This window comes from Syngnathus leptorhynchus, chromosome 1, assembly GCF_054491065.1.
Source record: "Syngnathus leptorhynchus isolate UIUO chromosome 1, UIUO_Slep, whole genome shotgun sequence".
In the NCBI taxonomy this organism is placed as follows: domain Eukaryota; kingdom Metazoa; phylum Chordata; class Actinopteri; order Syngnathiformes; family Syngnathidae; genus Syngnathus; species Syngnathus leptorhynchus.
In genome coordinates, this window is record NC_141195.1 from 6,124,382 (window position 1) to 6,144,630 (window position 20,249).

General features: G+C 45.7%; 2 protein-coding genes across 12 annotated transcripts; both read left to right on the forward strand.

Moving 5' to 3' along the window:
• Window positions 1–795: 795 nt before the first annotated feature.
• baz2a (bromodomain adjacent to zinc finger domain, 2A) lies at window positions 796–14,796 on the forward strand. 10 transcript variants are annotated; one of them, XM_085911525.1, is made up of 31 exons: window positions 1,083–1,244; window positions 2,168–2,291; window positions 2,364–3,071; window positions 3,377–3,582; window positions 3,673–5,083; window positions 5,209–5,472; window positions 5,667–6,035; window positions 6,108–6,168; window positions 6,325–6,433; window positions 6,518–6,619; window positions 6,739–6,961; window positions 7,092–7,153; window positions 7,239–7,304; window positions 7,372–7,758; window positions 7,849–8,103; window positions 8,192–8,406; window positions 8,480–8,554; window positions 8,643–8,808; window positions 8,887–8,949; window positions 9,024–9,168; window positions 9,260–9,816; window positions 9,908–10,250; window positions 10,339–10,494; window positions 10,565–10,725; window positions 10,824–10,892; window positions 10,969–11,252; window positions 11,375–11,510; window positions 11,799–11,945; window positions 12,031–12,272; window positions 12,355–12,498; window positions 12,582–14,796. In XM_085911525.1, exons 1-31 carry the CDS (start codon window positions 1,098–1,100, stop codon window positions 12,739–12,741), a joined length of 7,557 nt encoding a protein of 2,518 aa, XP_085767651.1. In that variant the 5' UTR covers window positions 1,083–1,097; the 3' UTR covers window positions 12,742–14,796. The 10 variants fall into 10 exon arrangements, with proteins under 10 accessions (XP_085767654.1, XP_085767660.1, XP_085767689.1 ...); XM_085911528.1 differs by lacking the exon at window positions 1,083–1,244 and adding an exon at window positions 796–935 and having other exon boundaries at window positions 3,377–5,083; window positions 12,582–14,795; XM_085911534.1 differs by lacking the exon at window positions 1,083–1,244 and adding an exon at window positions 842–1,040 and having other exon boundaries at window positions 3,377–5,083.
• A 1,341-nt stretch (window positions 14,797–16,137) lies between these two features.
• Window positions 16,138–20,232, forward strand: LOC147061588 (aquaporin-4). 2 transcript variants are annotated; one of them, XR_015067760.1, is made up of 6 exons: window positions 16,138–16,334; window positions 16,630–16,821; window positions 16,898–17,059; window positions 17,124–17,288; window positions 17,472–18,223; window positions 19,218–19,294. XR_015067760.1 is itself a non-coding variant. In XM_085926274.1 (6 exons), exons 1-6 carry the CDS (start codon window positions 16,320–16,322, stop codon window positions 19,428–19,430), a joined length of 828 nt encoding a protein of 275 aa, XP_085782400.1. In that variant the 5' UTR covers window positions 16,147–16,319; the 3' UTR covers window positions 19,431–20,232. The 2 variants fall into 2 exon arrangements, 1 of the variants encoding a protein (XP_085782400.1); XM_085926274.1 differs by having other exon boundaries at window positions 16,147–16,334; window positions 18,143–18,223; window positions 19,218–20,232.
• Window positions 20,233–20,249: the final 17 nt, after the last annotated feature.

Sequence of the window (20,249 nt, forward strand, 5' to 3'; positions counted from 1 at the left end):
ACTGGCATCAAAATGTTGGGGGATACATAATGTTGCATTACAGTGGACATTCATTTCTTTTTGTCTACATATTTCTAATAAACTGTTTAAGAAAGCTTAGATACTCTCTTGCTCATAACAATTGAACGGTTGTGACGCAACTGACAAGGGATGGGGAACCGGAAACTTTGGTTGGCTCGTATAAGCTTGTGCTTAATGTGAAATGATTAATTTCGCCATGCGTCACAGGATAAATTGACTTTGACACATCACCAGCGATGCAACAAGTTAGGTGTGCAAAGGTTTATAAAACAACTTGGTGAATCCGGAAATTCCGAGGTGATCGTGAAGTTACATCACCGGTTACCGACGTCAATGCTTTGAAAACCTTCTCTTTGGTGGACCCTTTCATCACTTTCATCTGTTGTCGTTATGCAGCTCACGTGTGCCCGACAGGGTTTCTTATGTTAAAAAAACAAAACAAGGGGTCATGTTTCTTTAGCTGGCGTGTAAATAAACTTCCTCACTTCCTCTAAGCTTTTTTCCTCTCTCATCGTTTGCAACCAAGTGAAACACGTACACAGCACAATTTCCTATTTTCATGCTGAACTACTACAAAATGTAAGTGACTACAATATCTGCTATAACCGTTAAGTCCTAACTAAAATTGCAATTATTGACAATCATCTAACTTCTTTCTTTAATATACGTATTCGCACATTCTTTGTGTGCAAATTTACAACGATCTATTGATAATTTGCTGTTAAATGTAGTGTGGCAAAGGGTAGTAACGACATAACTATTGTAAAAAAACGTCACAAGGCGATTTACTTTGAAGTAGTGGCGTATTTGACCGGATGTCTGCAATCATTGAGGAGAATTTACGTAGCTGATCACTCCGTAATCATGGCTGCACAGGACCATACCAGCCATGTTTGCTAATTTAAACCCCAAAGGTTAGGGAAGAGTTTATTATTATTATTATTTATCTCGGTATTCATCTCGGCTATTCCTGCTACGACGTGTGGTAGTGACACCTGTGCCTTCGAGATCCGCGGCATGTGAGGTTTGCTAGTTTTGATTGAGATAACAATCCAAGTTTGGAAAGCGTAGGAAGGATGATGCTCTGTGAAAATTGCCCGTGTGCGTTCGTTCACCGTAAACAATGTAACTTCATCAGGCAGCTAGCTAACGTTAGCCGACGAACAAAAGGCAACGCGCACCCAGCTGTTAAGTGGCGAGTTGCTGGCCAAATGCACGCTGTGGTATGCTTACAATTGTATAAGTAGACACTACTGGCGGTCATCGCGGATACAAACCAGCGTGGTTATGGATTCGCTAGACCCGCACCCGGGTTGCTGTTGGCTAACACCGAAGGAAGCATTGAGTGACTAAACGTAAAGGATGCTATCGGTTAGCTTTTTGGGGGGAGGGGGGGCTAGCATTGACTCGCTAGTTTCCATTGTGATGATTTAGCACAGTAACCTTGAAACTGTGAAATGCATATGTCCCCGGTGTGAATGGAACCACATTATCTGTTTTCTTATCAGCTTGAACTCTTAACACGTCTGAAAACAAATGAGCATCGCTCTGCTGTGAATGGTTCTCGTGAGAATGAAGCTAGCGCTCAGCTAACGCTGTACTCGTAATGGCCTCGTTGAATTAGGAAATGAAGTATTTAGAGGATTGCTTCGTTTTAGTGCCAAGGACATAAATCAGGCCTCTTGGGTGAGTGTTGTCGAATTGATTGAGCACTTTGTTATGAATCGGACGAAGCCGGGTCTTGCGTTAGCGTTTATCACGGAGGTTGTGTACATGTTTAGCGGCGTCTCATCAGCCTAAATGACGAATCTCTTGTGGGCTTTAGTCCGCTTTAGCGTTGCGTGTGACTGGGCCTCGCTGGCATCTGTTCCTCGCCGTAGTTGGCTGCGACATTTTGACGCTTGTTGTTAGGAGCAAAATGGTGCTGACAAGAGGCGTCACTTTTCAACTATGTAAGGCAGTAAATACGCGTCAAACATGAATGCAATTAAATAACACCAGTAGAGGAAAATTGACGCGCGTCTGTTGAAAAGCTTGTTTCGTAATTTCATGAAAAAAACGTGTCAATGGTTGCGCTTTGCTTCCTTCTCGTGTGTTAACGTTTGTTTGTTTGTTTGTTTGTTTGTTTGTTTGTTTGTTTCAATAGATGGAGGCAAATAATCATTTCAACTATGGCACCCATTCCTCAGCAAACTCAGGACTAAAACGTTCCTCAGGGGATTCTCTTTATACAAATGGTTCCTCCATGAGTTTTCCTCAGCAAGGAAAGAGTGAGTATCCATTGAGGGGATGGTGAAATTCAATTCTAAAATTTGACTGCAAATGTGTCCTGTACTTGACAGATATGAATGGCGAAATGAATGTGAATGGCATCACTACTGTACTCGGGTCCAGTGCACCTGCTTCCCAACCACCTTCCAATCCTTACCCACATATCACCAACAATCACCAGAGCGGCATGGACTACCTGTGGGGAGGACATCCTCAGTACAGTCCAACCATGGCCACCTCACCAGGGCATAGTTTGCACCAGAAGCATCCGGCACCAAGTATGGTGCCACCTCAGTCACAACATCACTTCCAGGCTCCATATGCCCAAGTGAATGGAGATATAGAGACCTCCCAGCAGTCACCAATGGCAGGCCCATCAAATATGCCCCCAACCAGCAGTCAGTTCTGGAACAGAAGTAACCCTTCCACACAGGCTGTTGCTTACAATTCCCGCAGCACGTATGGAACGTATGAGAGTCAGTCCCCTCCATCACAGCATCACCTCCATTCCCACCTGCGGCCACACCTTCACCTCCCGCAGCAATATGGTGTCATGTCAAATGGGATGCCGTACTACCAGCAGCACCACACAGCTCTGCCAACTCCCCAGCTCACAAAACAGTCTGCGGGTCCAAGGTTGCAAAATTTTGCACCCTCACATGACACAGAGGGGGGACCCTCAGGAGCAGTGTCATCGTCATCGACTGTGGAGGATGACAAATCTCTCATGAGCAGGGAAAAGCCCCCCCATGATAGCAACACATCTCCTTCCATGCAAGGTGAGCGCTCGACTCAACCACAGTGGATGTCAAAAATATATTTCTTGGAAGATCTAAATAAGAAACCAGAAGAAATTTTCAACACATTTTCCACCAATAATGTACCTATGAGATGTGTGCACACGCGTCGCGCCCGCATGTTTGCATGAACGTCAAAATGTTGGTGTTAAATATTTTATTAAATTATATTCAAAACTATAATGTCAAGTATACATCGCTTTCATTTTGATGTGCACGTGCGTCAACAATGCAAGCCCAAAAAAATATTTGATTTATATTTGTTTATTCTGGTGTTTTTCCCGTAGTGCATACTAGAGAGGAAGGCAAGGAAGCAAACGCAGATGGTAATTGCTCAGAGGAGGCAGCTGTCAGACATACAGTTGATCACCATGAGAAATCTGAAAAGCCAACTGCCCCACTACCAGAGGGCATCAGAGAGACTGGAGCAAGCACACCTCCTCGCACAACACTCACTGGAAACGTATCTGCTGCAACAACGTCTCTGAATAAGGTGTCTGCTGCGTCGACTGTTGAATCTCCCATGGCTTCCTCTCTGTCCACTATTGGTTCTTACCCTGATGTCAAATCTACTCCACCCAAGGCATCATCAGTTCCTCCTCCCAGACATTCCTCACCTCCTTTCCCTCCTGCTACCGAGATAGCACTTCCTGGATCTAAACAGCTGCTGGCAGGGTCCCCTCCTTCCTCTTCTCCCGTAACACATTCAAAGTTTTGTCCACATCCGGGCTTGACTGAGAGTGTTTCTGGACATCCTTGGGTTTCTTCCTCTGAGTCTCAATTGCATCACTCAGTTTCTGGACCGAAAACAGCTGTCTTAGCACCTGCCATAGTGTCCACATCATCTTGCGCTGGTTCTACACCCATCTCCTCTCTTCAACAAATGGTTCAAGGCTCCAAGATCCCCCTGTTGTCTGCTGGAAACTCAAACCTATCAATATGTGATGCATCAGGTAGCGTCTGTTCTTCGATCACGTCACCATCGGGAGGGTCATCTGCTGGCACGTTGCTCCCATCACATGGAAATTCTTCCGCCGGCAGTAAACACGCAGCCATGTCCCAGCATGACTCCTTGTACGCGACGCCAGCTGTCGGCTCTGGTCGATCCATTGCCTCTGTGTCACCGCCACCAGTGGGGCTCAATTTACCCTCCCAGTCAGCCCAGGAGGGACCCTCATTCACTGCCCTACCTCCACAACCCACGCAGGGCTCCAGGGTTGCACCGGTCTCTTTCCCTTTTGCCTTGGCATCCGTGCCTCCCGCAACATCTACCGAAATGATTCCGAGTTCTGATTCGGCGCATTATCTTTCCACTCCATCTTCCGCCAGCGTCTTAAATCAGTTGCCTCTGTTGTCAGAGCACCAAGGTCACAGTACCAAGGAGAAAGGCTTAGTACTGGGAATGGGCGCAATGGCAGAAGACTGTCTCCCTCACCTTGATTCAGGCAAAGTCAAGATGCACAAAGCTTCCGACCCTCAGAAATCAATTGATCTTCCACAACAGCCTTTACTGACTGAGCGTCAGCCCAGCAATATACAAAAGGGGCCAATGGCCAGAGGCAACGTTGGTGATGTGCCAAATGCAGAGCAAACCCCAAGCAGAATTTCAACGCTTCTTCACCGTCCCAGTGCCAGACGCTCCTCCCTGACTTGTGAAACAAGTTTTGACCACTCTTTCCTCACCACCTCCCAATATGGTGACAGCTCAGCTTGCAGCACGCCGTCAAGACTCTATAGCAGTTCCCTCTTAGATAAGTCCTCCGCTAACAGCACCTCACGCCTGCATGACTCCAGCAGCTTTGGCAACAGCTTTTACCTTGGAAATGACACGTCTCATACAGAAGAGCAACCATCTTCTATTTATGAGACCACGAGAGATGGCAGGTTGTCGGTGGACTATTCAAGTCTGAACTCCACCCATGAAGCGGGGGAGTCCATGTTGGAGTCCTCTATGAATAATACTTCATTTGGGGCATCTCATCCACGTCACCAAGGTATAAATAGATTTTCATTTATTAAGCAAGAAAGGAAATTTGGGGCTTGTGTTTTCTTTCAGAAGTTATACAATTGCACGATAGTGCTTCGAAAATAATGCAATGTCTTTGTTCATGGACTGAAGCAGGCTGGCCTCTCGTAGGTCTTCATGCAGCAGACACGGATGCAGTCAGTCAAAGACCCACAGCAGTAGAGATCGTGACTCCCCCAAGCTTCAAGATGAGAGATGAGAACTTCATTGCCTTCAGCACCCCGGCACAAAGACTCGCTGTACACCCGCTGCAGCCAGTCACAGATCAGGTGTTGTCAGCCACTGGAGGACGCCTGAAAAACGCGGGAAAATCTTACAAACCGCAGTCGCCAAAAGCTTTATGGATCAGTAAATCAGGTAATCAGTCTTTATATATAGCACTTTGTTGTGTATATATAATAGGAGTGGAGCTCTCTACAAGCCCTAGGCTTCGTCTCCCTCGTTGTTATTGCTGTAATAATATGTGCTAAACAATAAACTAAACTATGCTGGTTCTATAATGTTGCTTCTAAAATCTTTGCACAATTTGCATTTCATGATTATTTTTCAAGCTCCTGAGGAGGTCAAGAGAAAACCCCGTGGTCGAACACCAAAAGTGGAGAAGATCAATGCTGAAGAAGGTGACATCAAAGAGGAAGGGCCCAAGAAAAGACAAAGAAAAGCTTCTCTTAGAGCAGAACAGGTCCAAGGAAAATGTGGCCAGACTCCACCTGAGGAAATCGATTCCATCACAGCCGCCATTGACGCAGTTCTTGCCAACACGTCAGCCATGAGCTCGCCCTTTGACAAGCCCAAGACGTTTAAAAGGACGAAGAAACAGGAGCAAGATGGAAAGGACACGACCACGTCTAAAGACGATGCTGGAGCAGCTGCCAGCGATGCTGACGACAATGAGGAGGAAAGTGCTACAGCAGGGAAAGGTAAGAAAATGTTTTGGTTGGATAAACCACCATTTTTAACATTGACCCTCTTTGTGTTTGTTTTGGGAACAGGCGAACCTATCAGGAGGAGGGTTGCAACTGAACAGCAGGTCCAGTTTGCGCTTCTTCATGGGTAATATGCTTGTCCCTGTTTACTCGGGCTATAAATAAAAAATGAAGAGCAGATTCACATTAGATAAAGTTGATTCAATTGAAAATATCCACTTTTTGCATCTCAAAGGAACATTTAAAAGCCTTTGACAATGATGTGATAAAACTCTCTTCATAGATGGAAGCGAGAGATTCGTGTGAGGAAGTTGAATGATCGCATGAAAGGCGAAACCTGGTATTACACGCCTTGCGGCCGAAGAATGAAGCAGTTCCCCGAAGTTATTAAGGTAATTTTTGCACATTCCAAACATCCTCTGACAGTTTGAATTGTTATTGAAAGACTATTGATCATGCCCTTTTGTGTCGCTCAGTACTTGAAGAAACACCAAGGTGGCGTTGTCACCAGAGAACACTTCAGTTTCAGCCCGCGTATGCCTGTTGGAGACTTTTATGAAGAACGGGAAAGTCCTGAGGTTGTTCACTTTCCATCTTTATACCTTGCCTTCAATTAGAAAATTCAGTATTTGGTTACAAAGTGCAAGATTGCAAAACATCTGACAATGACTCTTTCCTTTCTTCATGATGTGTGCAGGGTGCGAAGTGGTTTCCCTTGGCTAACGAGGAGGTTCCTTCTATGATCATGGCCATCACTGGCAGGCGCGGCCGACCGCCGAACCCGGACAAAGAGAAACCAAGCAGGGTTCGCGGCGTGAAGGCAGGCCAGGCCCGCCGGCCAGGTAGACCCCCCAAACCCAAGATGATTGACTTCCTTAGCAAAGTTGATGCCAAGCTGTTGAAGAGACTTGAGGATAAGGGTGAGTGAATGAGTTTAGACTGGAGGCGGGTTCTATGTTGGGTATGATGGCTTGTTCTTTTGTGGTTTTACAATCTTGACACAGGGAACATGGCTTTCATGTTTGGAGTAAACTAATATTGCTATTGCAGAATCACTCACGGAAGAAGAAAAAGGGAGAATGACAAAAATCAAGAAGAAGATGAAGAGGAAGGTTTGTGCTTAAAAGTGCTTAGTCATTCATTTGATGGGTTGTTTTGATCTGATGTTGTTTTTCTGATTTTGTATGAATCACTCAGGCCAGAATAAGAAGAAAGGAAGATGCACAAATTAAAAAGACAAGAGAGGACAAAAAAAGAGCAAAGGTATGCTGCTCAAAATGATTAGCAATGACATTGCATCATTGTTGGCTATCCGCTGTTTCCGTTACAGGAAGAGACCAAGAGTTTGGAAGTGAAGGCTGAACCTCAAGATCTGGCAGCTCCTCAGTCAACTGAGCTTACACCCCAGTCTGTCATTGAGCCCAAAAAGCCCGGTAGACGAAGGTCCGTCAAAGTTGAGGTTCCGCCTCCCGTCCAGCAGACGGATGAAGAGAGAATAGCCCAAGGCAAGAGAGTGCTGAGTGCCCGCGGTAAAGCCAAGGCTCTGGCCAAAGCGCAGGCCGAGGCAGAGGCAGCAGCTCGGGCCGCCCTTGCGGCCAAGAAAACCGCTGAAAGGCGAGTGCAGACGCAGAAACGGCTGGAGGAACGCAAGAGGCAACAGCTTATTTTAGAAGAGCTGAGGAAACCCACTGAAGACATGTGTCTCACTGACCACAAAGTGAGTTTTGTTTTTTTTTTGTTTGTTTTTTCTCTTTAACCCTCACCGATTGCTGATACGAGCGATTTATAATGGCCTTTCCTCTTGTAGCCCCTGCCAGAGCTGTCCCGCGTCCCCGGCGTGGTTCTCTCAGGTACAGCCTTTGCCCACCTCCTGGCTGTGGTAGAATTCCTTCATGGTTACGGAAAGTTGATTGGCCTCGACGTACCCAAGGACATCCCCAGCCTTGCGACCTTGCAGGAAGGTCTGCTTGACATGGGGGAAAGCCAGGGGGAGGTTCAAGATCTGTTAATAAAGCTCATGGAAGCTGCACTCCGGGATCCCGGCCTGCCATCATATTATCAAGTGTGTAATGTTGCTTGAGTTTATTTGTGTGTGTGTGTGTCTAATGCAATTCAACCTAAATGCTTTGCCTTTTACTTTCAACCATCAGTCAGTAAAGATCCTTGGAGATAAGCTGGTTGAGCTCCAGCTGACCCGCAGCACGGTTTCCGAGGTACTCCGCGTCTTTCTGGAATCTCATGGCTATGAGACAGAGGTGTGCAACATGCTGAGGACAAAATCCTTTCACGCCCTGCCGCCCGAAACCAAGGCAGCCGTGCTCGGTTTTGTGGCGGAGGAGCTCAACGGTAGCAATGTAGTGACAAGGTTTGAAGAGCTTCTCAACATGTTTGGTTTGAATAAGGTGTTCCTGACTAAAACGTTTCTCTCATCTACATAGTGACATTGACAACACGCTAGAGAACATGACAACCTACAGGAAGAACAAGTGGATTATTGAGGGGAAACTTCGCAAGTAAGGCACACAATCCTACACTCCAGATTTAGATAATGTCGTACGATCGTGAATAATACTCAGTTGTGGAATAATTTCCTTCTTGCAGGCTGAAGGCCGCACTGGCGCGTCGCACTGGCCGCTCAGAAGAACAACTCTGCTTAGAGGAAAGACGACGCAGTGCCCGAGTGGCTGAAGAGGAGAACCTATCTCTGGAAGAGAGTGTGGAGAGAAGCAACCGACGTATTCGCAAAGAAGAGCCCAAACTAAGTGATGTATGTATGCGCTGAAACTACAAATACTATTACTGCACTTTACACTTTTTGGTATTTTTATATTTTTTTTGTCTATAGAGTGAAAGCCCTGCAAATGCCAGCGTCCATGACCTGGAAAGGCAGATAGATAAGCTAACCAAGGTAAGGTCAATTCTTGTCAGACGAGTTATTAAAAGTCTCACGTGGGAAATGACTCATTCATTGGTCTTCTACAGCGACAAGTGTTCTTCCGGAAAAAGTTGCTTCAGTCGTCACATTCCATGCGAGTGATAATGCTGGGCCAGGATCGTTATAGGCGGAGATATCTGGCTCTCCCTCACCTCGGAGGAGTCCTGGTCGAGGGTCCTGAAGAGCTTCTGAGTGAGTCAGAATGAGTGTAATGTAATTATGAAAATGGACTTTGAATAATCATTGATATTTTTGCTATATTTTCTGTGTGCTTTCATCACAGCCTCCGGGGATGTCGTTATAGCAGAGGTGCCGGTCACTTTCCTCAAAAAGGAGCCGAAAACTGAAGAGATGCCCTTGGCCACGACGCCACCTCATGCCATACCTTCCTCACCAGCCCCCGAGACCCCTCAAGCCCAAACAATGTCCGCAGAGGAAGACTCGCTCCCTGGTACCGCGTCCCTTATGAGTACCCAAAAAGGGCGAGGACGGCCCCGAAAAATCAAACCTGAAGTGGAGCTCCACCTCCGCACGGCAAAGATTCGGCGCCAGCGCCGAAATAGCGTCAAATTGGTGGAAGAAGATGGGCCGGCGTCTCTGGTCACCACGTGTACTCAAGACCTCTCGCAGTCTGCTTTTCTCAGTTGGCTCAGCCAGTCGGGGCATGCGCTACCCAGCGACGCCTACACAGCAGAGCCTCCAGAGGGCAGTCAACCAGAGGAGAGCGTGAAGATTGAGGCAGATCAGAGCCAGTCGTTCAAACAACCAAGTGACGAAAATGCTCTGAGTGAGCCTCAGGTGCCAAGTACACCGCCCAAACTTGATGCTCCACTAATACAGGTTGGATGCTGTTTTGACCAAAACATAGAGAACATCTAATAATGCGTCAAGTAACAATGACTTGTATTTGCATTTTCTCTCAACACCTCAGTCGGACGCAATCACGGCATCCATTGGCGAAGCACCTACTCACCCAGATACCCCGGCGGCACCAGAGGAAGTTCCCTCTCTCACACAAATGCCCTCCATTCCTGATTGTTCGCCTCCACCGCCTGCTCCCCTTCCTTCTGCTCAAACCCCCCCTGCACCACGAACTCCGACCACCCGCGCCAGGCCGGGCCGCAGGCGAAGGAGGGGCAGTCGAGGCAGTAGCCCCGCTCGGAGGGGCCCGCGTGGAGCGGCGGCCAAACGCAGCGGGCGCCCTCCCGTTTCTGCTTTCCAAGAGCTTGAGCAGCAGTACTTTATACAGTTGGTAGTGAAGCCCATACCAGCATGTAAGCAAAACACGTGTTTAATGCCACTGCAATATATTGTTGATGATATGAATTCAACTCATGATTTACTGTTTAATCATCCTTGCAGCAATGGTGCGTGGCTGGTGGTGGATCAAGGATCAAGACGAGCTGTTTAGCACACTACAGGCTCTCCATCCACGAGGCATCAGAGAAAAAGTGCTCCATAAACACCTAGCCAAACACATGGAGAGTTTAACGGAAATGTGCACCAGAGGCATCAGGGGTAAGCAGGAATGGAGACACTTCAAGTTGAACCGATTGAATCTTGAATTTTAAATGATCTCTCCCTCCAGATCCAATGTTTGAAATAAAGGAGGAGAAGAAGGAGGTGCTGCTAGAGGCTTTGCAGCAACCCTGGCAAGTACAGGACAAAGCAATGGAGACAGACAACAGTGCCCTACGGTGGGTGGAGGACCTGGAGCAGCGAGTCATTGGTGCTGACCTTCACCTGAAGGTGAGAAACTGCCGCAACAAATGATCATCTTGAAAGGAACATAAAGACGTTAGAGCAACACATTTAAAATGCTTTTCTCCTTTTTTTTCTTCTTTAAGGCCCCCCCTCCTCAGAGTATAGTCAACGACACGGAATCTAGCACAGAAGCACCAGCTGTAGAATTTCAGGTAGTCATCAAACCAGACTATTATGCAGCGGCGCACTATTTATGCTTAACCTCCCAATTACTCGTTTCCTTTTAAGCCCTACACGATCCCAGAGCGGGACTCCACCCGTACTGACCTCCAGTACTATGAACACGACACCGACCCACGTGATGACTGGATCGTCCGAACCAAGAAGGAGTGGTCTGGCCTGCCTCGCATCGCCACTCATCCGATCGACTTGGCCGTGCTACGCCTTGCCAATCTTGAGCGTAACATTGAGAGACGCTACCTGAAGGAACCTCTCTGGAACCCATCTGAGGTGATGCGCCTCGCTCCTCTCACTCCGACGCCAGGAGAAGAACAACCTATGGATGTCATTAGGTAGGAAGGCGAGATTGCGTCCCCCCCCCCCTAACCCTAACCCTAACCCCCCCCCCCCCCCCCTGTGTATGCGCGTAATACCGAATCTTTCTTTTTGCTCTTTATTTTTTCTTCTGTCCTAGTTTGGAAAGTGAGATCACATCCAGACTCAGAACGTGGCGGCAGGCCCTGGATCGCTGCCGCAGTGCACCTCAGTTGTGCCTGTGTTTGCTGCAGCTAGAGAAAGCTATTGCCTGGGAGAGATCTGTGACTAAAGTGGTAAGAAAATTGACAAACTTTACTCACAAGTGGGCAGGCGTTTTTTGAACTTCTTTAACCAAACTAGAGGTGTCAAAAAATACAAATGTCATGAAACAAATTTGAAGCTTCATTTTTCCGTCACCTAGCCCCAAAATGAGTTGGCAAATCAACGCAGAAAATTTGGTCTCGATGGACAATAATAATTAATATATAAGCCTTATAAACATGCCACCTACATGCCCAACCCTACTCTCAGCTCAAATTGTTTTTCTAACTTTCCATTTTGACCGTCACTCTTGACTCCAGACATGCCAGATCTGTAGGAAAGGTGACAATGACGACTGCCTGTTGCTGTGTGACGGCTGTGATCGAGGCTGCCACATGTACTGCCTGAGGCCCAAGATCGCCCAGGTGCCCGAGGGAGACTGGTTTTGTCCAACTTGTGTTGCCAAGGTCAGAACCCGACCGAGGAGCAGCTTGAGACGAGCAAATGGTTCTTTCTTCACGCATCAGCATGGTTGTTTGCTTCGTGCCTCAGGAGGAAAGTGCATCACCACACTCAAAAAAGCGGACCAGGATGAAAAAGAAGCGTTATGAAGAAAACAGTTCAGATGACGATACGACAACGCGGCGGACCTCGGGTATGGCAACGCGGCACAAGGAGGCATCGACGAACGCATCGGGGGCGACCTCTTCGACTTCGCGGCATTCAGGAGAAAGCGGGGCGGCCAAGCGGCGCCGCATGACAACGCGTAACCAGCCGGACCTCACATTCTGCGAGTGTGTCCCGCCTTCATTCTTCAATTGTGTTTGATAGTAAATTGATATTAATCCCCCTTTTTTTTTTGTTGGGGTGGTGTAGGATCATCCTTATGGAAATGGAGGCTCACGCCGATGCTTGGCCGTTCCTCGAGCCCGTTAACCCCCGCCTGGTGCCAGGCTACCGTCGCATTGTCAAGAATCCTATGGACTTCCTTACCATGAGAGAAAGACTGCTGCAGGGAGGGTAAGCCTGCGCAAACTGAGCGATGTGAATAAACACTACAGAACTGGAAAATCATCAGATGCAACTCCACGTCTGCTACCCAGGTACTGCAGCTGTGAAGAGTTTGCGGCAGATGCTCAACTGGTCTTCAGCAACTGTGAGCTGTTCAACGAAGACACCTCTGAGGTGGGGATGGCAGGACATTCCATGCGGCGCTTCTTTGAGAGCCGCTGGGCAGAGTTCTACTCGAACAAAGAGAAATAGAACTCTGCAAGATTGTCACCAATGGTGGAACTGATGACTGCTGGTGCTGTCACCAACCCTGCAAGAGGTGTTACTACTAAGACTGTCAGGTTTCTCCAGCTATGTGTATTCCTCATGTAAAGGTATTTTTTGGTAGGTTTTTTTTTTTTTTTTTTTTTTTGGGCTGGGCTCTTATTAAGGCCTGCAACTGATCTGACTTGAATTTCATACCCAAGCACCCTCACTTCAGCCCCTGTGTGTGTCCTCACGCCACTCTCTTTCACAAGTCCGAGTTTGGGGAAGACTTTGGGTCAGTCTCCCCTCTAGGACAAAGACGCTTAATATGGATTTCCCTTTTTCATTGCATTTTTCCATCCGAGCGACTGCAAACTGGACCTGCTTCATAACACCCGTTAAAAAAAAAGCCAGGCCGTTTTGTACCTGTTCAAATTGTAACGTGGTTTATGCCTAGTTTTTTTTTCCCCTCAATATATTTTTATTATATATTCTATATATAAATATATATATATATATATATATAAAGATGACAATAGCTGGGATTATTTAATAGCAATAGTGTGTAGTTAACATGTACAGATGTACTCATAGACTTGTCTAGATGATGATATGAAAAAGGCCAGTTGATCGAAAACAAACCATGAGTACAATTTGTGCAAGCGCTACTTAGCCGCGCACGCACGTACGTTCACGCTGCTTCTGTGTGAAAGACACTGGTGGACTTGTGATGGTGGGCAGTGCGTGTGGATTCCACTCTTGAGTGACACAGCAGGCTGTACACAGAGTGTATAGAAATGTGCTACTTGCACTAGTTTGTGCTTTAAGGATCTGTTGTAGGGGCAACCCATGCTGAACGCTTGCTCTTGAGCCAAGATGACAGGTGTGTTTAAAATGCGCCTGACTTGAGTATTTGTCTGAAAACGTGCAAACATCCAATTTTGGTCATATTAAGATTGTACAGAATAGAAATGCAGAAGAGCTCCGAAGCACTGGCTACATTCCCGCCTGGTTACATCGTTTTGCATCACATTATGTGCTGTCCACGAGTCAGCGTTCCATGGGGCACTATTATGGGACTGCGGCGGGACCACACCGCAGTCCAGTTTTTATTTAAACTTGTTTCTTACACTGACCTTGGATCAGCTTGTAGAAAATACATATTATTCCTATTCAAAATTATGGAGAAAAAAAAAAAAAGGACCAGAAAACCAAATGTGGTGTTACGTGACTTTTTCATAATGTACAGTTTTGGTGACATTAAATTTTGTTCCTTTATATTTTTAGGACCAATTAATTTTTAACAGGATGTATTCCAAGACTCTGTTGTATTAAGGTGATGTAACATGTGTGCATCTGTAGAATGTACTGTGAGTCGAATAAAAAAAAAAAAAACACGTTTGTGGTCTAAATATTTCCAGCAGCTTATTTAAGTGCATGTTGGGAATATCAGACCATCTTTGTCATCTTCAAAAGATGCACCATCACCTTCGTCATCTTCAGAAAACGAGTATACCGGTCAGTACTTTATTGACGCAACAATGCACGCAGTAGCTTTTCTTTTGTGCACAATTTTAACAGGCCCATTAAACATTTCAAATGGTCTCTGATCCACAGTTGTTTAGATTTAACTGCTACATTTTTGTAAATTAACCCAAATTTCAGCAAAGTATAGTGAGAGAAAATTGAAGCTTCTAATTTGTTGTATGAATAAGATCAAATTTTTGACTCCTCAGATGACACTGTTGAAAGACCAGTTTCTACATCAGTCTTCGGTTTCCAAAACCTGCACTTGTTCCAAAATGTCTTAAAAGTTCAAATAACGGTGACAAAGAAGTGGAGTGCTTGTTAGGCTTCCGTGGAGAGTCCTGTCTCAAGCACATGTTCCTTCAGGAGGGTGCTGCCATCACTACCAGCTGCTCTGCGCTTTTAAGTGGGAGAACCTCTCACCTTGACGCTTTTCCCCTCACATGCACAAATTCAATCAAATGCCCCAAAATGAACAATACAATCAAATATCCCTTTCACATCACTCAATCAAATCCCCTAGTTGGCACTTTGTGTACGGCAAAATGTGTCATTGTCAGCACTCTGGGCGGAGGGGGTGAAAAAACTCCCCACGCCAGCGGGTTCTAGTGTGACACCCCCCCAGCCCCTCACTGCCGTGCCCGCTCCACACATTTGGACTTAGTCCCACAAAAGGGAGGATAACAGTTAAACAGTTGCCATGATAAGAAGGGGCTAATCCACCTCATAATGGGCCACCTCTAACCAGTTCATTCTGGACCCTGTCTACCAGATTGACAGCCCAGATCCAAACAGCTTGTGATGCGTAGGCCCAAACAGAGGGTCCGCCGCATCTTATGTTATGAGATTAATGGCATCTAAGTGACGCTGCAAAGGACCTGGTTTGTCGCCGAAACATGGAACTCTCGTGTCCTTTTCATCTCAAACAAGGTGTACGTCTGTTTGATATCCACGATGGAAAAAAGAACAAAAAAGCTTGTCCAGATGCGGCAGCACAATAGAAACCATGGCGACAGCATCATGAAAGGGTCTCCATGGAGATCAGAGCGACACTGCACAAGAAGGCTAATTTGTCCAAATGATAATGGTTGTTGTGAAGGGGCATCAAATTTGGGTTGTGGGTCAAAACAGGTATATATTTATTTATTGCTTTTACTTCATGTGTGTAACCATATTGTAAATATACCCAAATCATGAGAGAACTGGATAATTATATAGAAAATGTCTGTTCTCTGGAGTAATCTATTTCATTCATTAAAAAAAAAAGAACAAAAGAGATTGGTGTTAAGATTCATTGTGGCAGTATATATTATATTATATTATATTATATATTGGAAAACACATACTGCATTCTTTTTCTTTGAATAAATTATCCATTCCTATCCTGCTTGTCATGTCGTGGCAGTGAATGAGCTCAAGGAGCTTCCACAGGAAAAAAAAGAAAAGAACAGCAGCAGCTGCGGGTACAGTAATTTAAGATGGAACAACTATAAATGAGAAATGATTGACATTTATGACAACCTTAGCACAACAAAGCAAGAAAGTTGTTTTATATTTTGAAGTCATCCCAACTTCAATGACTGATTTAGATCCCAAAAATGTGACTTTGGACAAACAAACACCTGCCTTCAGCTTATCCACAATACATCGTTTTGGAATGTGGGAGTCAGCCAGATTGTCTTTTATCACTTTTTACCTTCCACAGCGCTTCCTCCAGGCACTGTCAAGTAGCCACAATCACTTTGTAACAAATTGCTCAAGGTCACCACCGCAGTGTTCCGGATGTAAGTGTGTTAGAAAACAAACACTTAAAGAAAGGGCTATGATGACTAATGTGTGCAGACACACTTTACAGACTGAGAGGTATTTGATATAAGGAGAGAGGTGAGGGTGGGGGTGGGGGTGGGAGGAGGCTGCATGGTCTCACCAGAGGACCTCTCAGACTCTGATGAGGGTTTGAGCGGCGCCCGACAGACGGATGGTCGGACGGACAGACGCCATCGAAGGACAACGCAACCTCCTGACCGCAGCTGGGGAGACATCTCGGTGGATGTGAAATGATGTGGCATGAGGTGAGAGCATCTTTTGTTATTATCTTGTTGAACTTTGCTCTATGTGCGTGTGTGTGTGTGTCATTTCTATTTCGAAACAATATTTTGAAAGTAGCAAATACTCTTTCCATGAAATTACCCACCATTCCCCATTTTATCCGGTACAATATAGAATATTTCCATAATCCACCAATTTAATTTCCCGTGAAAATGTTCCAGCTCTTTGCCAACAAACACACATGCAAGTAACAGTTGGTGCCTTCATGTGCATCTTTGATCTTCCACAAACTCTGCTTTGCGTCTTTGCACCGAGAAGCTCCGTAGCCGTCAGTTCTGGCAAGCCATGATGGCGGAGCTGATCGGCACGCTGGTGCTGGTAAGCGCTGTGCTGGGTGCTTCCGTACCGGATCGTGACGAGACCCCGGTGGGACCCTTGTACCCAGCGGTGGCAGTCGGAGCGGTGATTGTCGTACTGGGACACTGTTTTGGGGAAATAAGCGGAGCACAGGTATCACAGTTGACATTTTTTGCTCTTCATGTCCAATTCTTTTGAACCCATCAATGTTTGTGTGCTTCCTACTCAGGTCAACCCTGCAGTGACTTTATCTCTCCTGGCCACACGAAGGCTGGATGTCCTAAGGGCTCTCATTTATATTGCCGCCCAGTGTTTGGGGGCTTTATTGGGGGCCGGGGCCCTCTACTTGGCTTTGCCACGCAAAAGCACTGCAGGCTACTTCGTCACCCGGGTTTGTTCTTAGAAAATCGAGTACAAATGACCGATATGCCAGTTTATTCTTTCTTCCCGCTCAGGTGCACGATGAGTTGAATGCAGCGCAGGCCCTTGGCATCGAGGTCTTATGCACCTTCCAGTTGGTTTTCACCGTTTTCTCAGTTGAGGCCCAGCGACGAAGGGAAAGCCCAGAACCAGGAAATTTGGCTATTGGACTGGCACACACTGCAGGAGTCATGATAGGGGTGAGGAGCAAGCTTGTTACTATTTTTATCTTATGTGTATGGGTGTTTGTTTTACATGTCATCAGAAATAATTATACAATATGAAACAATCCATCATCCATCCTCTTCCGCTTATCCAGTCGGGGTTAGGTTGCTGGGTAGTAGCTTTGACAAAATCCCAGGCTTTTCTCTGTCTTTCTCCAGCCACCTCCTTTCGCTCTTTTGGTGGGCACGTGAGTGGACCAGTTGGGAGACAAAGTCTCTCCAGGGAGAACCCCAGGGCCAGTTCCCAGTGGGATCATCCTGGAATACTTAACCAGGGAGGCATGCAGAGGCAGATATTCGAGCCGCCCTACCTGGCTCCACTCGTTGTGGAGGAGCATCAGTTCTGCCGTGAGGCCCACCTAGATGACTGAGCTTCTCCAAGGGAAAGTCATTTTGGCTGCTTGTATCTGGAAACCGGTAAAATTGAGAGCGTCGCCTTTTGGGTCAGCTCTTTCTACCCATACACCCCTGCCCCAAGGAAGCTTTTAATAATCTCAGGGACTTTCACTCTAGTGACAGCAAAACCAACCTCTCAGTCCCCAGACTCTGCTTTCTCAAAGGATGGCATGTCGGTGGATTCGGAGTTTTTCTTTGAGGACTCTCCCCACCAACTCACAATATCCAGGGTTGAGGTCAACACTGCCTCATCACCACTTTACATTTCCCTCAGATGCTTGTTTGTATATTTGTGCCCAGCAATTGGGTGGTGACCAGGCCAGGGTCATCTGTGATCGATCTTCATCTTCATAGCAAGTGCTATAGAAATTGGTGAAATGCATGGATGGATGATTTTCGACAATTTGATAGCTAATGTGTTGTTCCCTCGGCAGGCTCGGTTCTCTGGTGCCAGTATGAACCCTGCTCGCTCTCTTGGTCCGGCCATCATCATGGGATTTTGGGAAAACCATTGGGTGAGGAATACCAGTTCTAATGTGTGGTCATATTGTACCCCTTGATTAGGGTGACCAGACGTCCTCTTTTGAGACCTAAAAGAATGTCCGGGGGGGGGAATTTTCAAAATCGTCTGGGATTATGTTGGACAGCACATTTCCAATACAATTGCCACTCCGTTCCATTTCACTCAATTCCAGTTTTTCTGCAAATAAGTCACGCCAAGCCCTTCTCCTCACTCTAGTTACTTTGCTACCAAGTAGGGTAGGCTGGTCAGTCTACACCGTGTTTACAAGCAATGCCGAAACAAAAATGCACGTTCGTGAAGGAGTTGAATAAAAAAAAAAAAAAAAAGACAGGCACTTATGTGTCTGTGGCAAATAAAGGTGCCAACGCACCCTGCAAGAGGAGGACTGAAGAGGAGCCCATTGTTCTTCTTCAAATGCTGCACCAATGGCCGTATTTCTTTTGTCTTTTTTTTACTTAGTGTATAAAACTAGTTAGTGTAAATATGTTTGTGTTATTGTTTATATTTTGTTTTGTGTTATTCGGGCCAATAAATGCAATTGCTATACAGACACTATGTCATTTGTGTCATAACATATGACGCAAATGACCCCTCCCTATAAAAAACAACCCAAAAAATGCCCCCCCCCTTTCAAAAAAAAAAAGAAAATCCCCCCCCTCCCAAAAAACAGGCGTCCTCTTTTTCAGAAACCCAAGTCTGGTCACCCTACGAATTCCATAAGAAATTAGATCACCATTTATAGATCCACAGAAAGCTTAAAATAGCATGATACAGCTCCTTAAAATATTCTGTCAGAATCTTTTTACTCCATGGCATGCTTTGTTCATGGATCGTTTGATTTTTAATGGGGGAGGTTTTAAAAAGTCTGCAATGATCCACCATTAAATCATATTCATCGAATAATATCTCTGGTCAATCAAATCAGAGCATGCTTTTATTTGGTGTACCTAATAGAGTGTCTGGTATCCATTTCCATCCACCTGCAGGTGTATTGGATCGGACCGGTCATCGGAGCAGTACTTGCCGGTGTGTCCCATGAATTCCTCTTTGCACAAAGCGCCTCTCGCCAGAAGCTGCTTGCGTGTCTGATGTGCAAAGACATTGAAATGGTGGAGACCACCAGCATGACTGGCTCGTCCCTGTCTACCGTCACTCAATTTGCTGCCAGAGCCAAACAGGCCCACAAACAAGACAACTGAAGTGTGAACATGCAAATCAGTGTGCGATGTCTCTTATTTGCATCGACCGAGACCACGTTGTTATATTTTCTGCTGTCACATTTGCAAATCATTAGACGACACAATGAAGGCTCATCAAAGCCTTCCCGCAAACAACCCCACGCTTGTTGTTGTTATTGTGTTGCATCCTGAGGCCAGGAAGGCTTTGAAATGCTAAACAACTCTTAGATTCTGCCTATTAGTATTTGTTTCTTCTGCCAGCCCTTTTGTTCACAATCAAACTAATTTTAGTGCATTAATGACTACATGCGTGGTTGGGGGGGGGGTCAAATTCAGTGGCAATCTACTTTGTGATTGGAAATTGACACTATTTTGTGTGTTTGGGCATGTGTACCAGAAATACGGAGTGCTGTGAATATATTTGTCCGAGTGACTACATTTTGGAAGCAGACAGTTTTAAACAGGTTTCATGTTGTTAATATGTGTATCAAATTTCATATTCATACAAGTGTCCATTGAGTTCAACATTAAAACTTGATAGTCGTCTTTACATTACATTTAGGTTACATTTTACGTCATGAGTGAGAATTGGCTATACAGTATTTGTGAAATTGTCCTTTTTTATTAACCATGTTAGTGTTTTTTTCCCCTTTTCCTATAAATACAGTTTATTTTCCATGTATTGTTAATTGTCAGCCAGAATTGTTTGTCATTTATTATGTTTGTTTTTATGTCAGATTTTGACTTTCTGTAAAACACTTTGTATGCAACTTATAGTTATTTTGAAAGTCTTCTATAATTAAAGTTGAGTTGACTTTCCAGATATTATTGCTGGTTGTA

Bases quoted from the DNA above. Each gene is read 5' to 3' on its own strand.
- baz2a (XM_085911502.1), top strand. From the start codon at position 1,098: ATGATGCTCTGTGAAAATTGCCCGTGTGCGTTCGTTCACCGTAAACAA. The intron at 7,154-7,238 runs GTTTGTGCTTAA...TGAATCACTCAG, and splicing joins AGAAGAAGATGAAGAGGAAG to GCCAGAATAAGAAGAAAGGA. The intron at 8,104-8,191 runs GTGTGTAATGTT...TTCAACCATCAG, and splicing joins GCCTGCCATCATATTATCAA to TCAGTAAAGATCCTTGGAGA.
- LOC147061588 (XM_085926274.1), top strand. The intron at 17,289-18,142 runs GTGAGGAGCAAG...TTCCCTCGGCAG, and splicing joins CTGCAGGAGTCATGATAGGG to GCTCGGTTCTCTGGTGCCAG. The intron at 18,224-19,217 runs GTGAGGAATACC...ATCCACCTGCAG, and splicing joins GATTTTGGGAAAACCATTGG to GTGTATTGGATCGGACCGGT.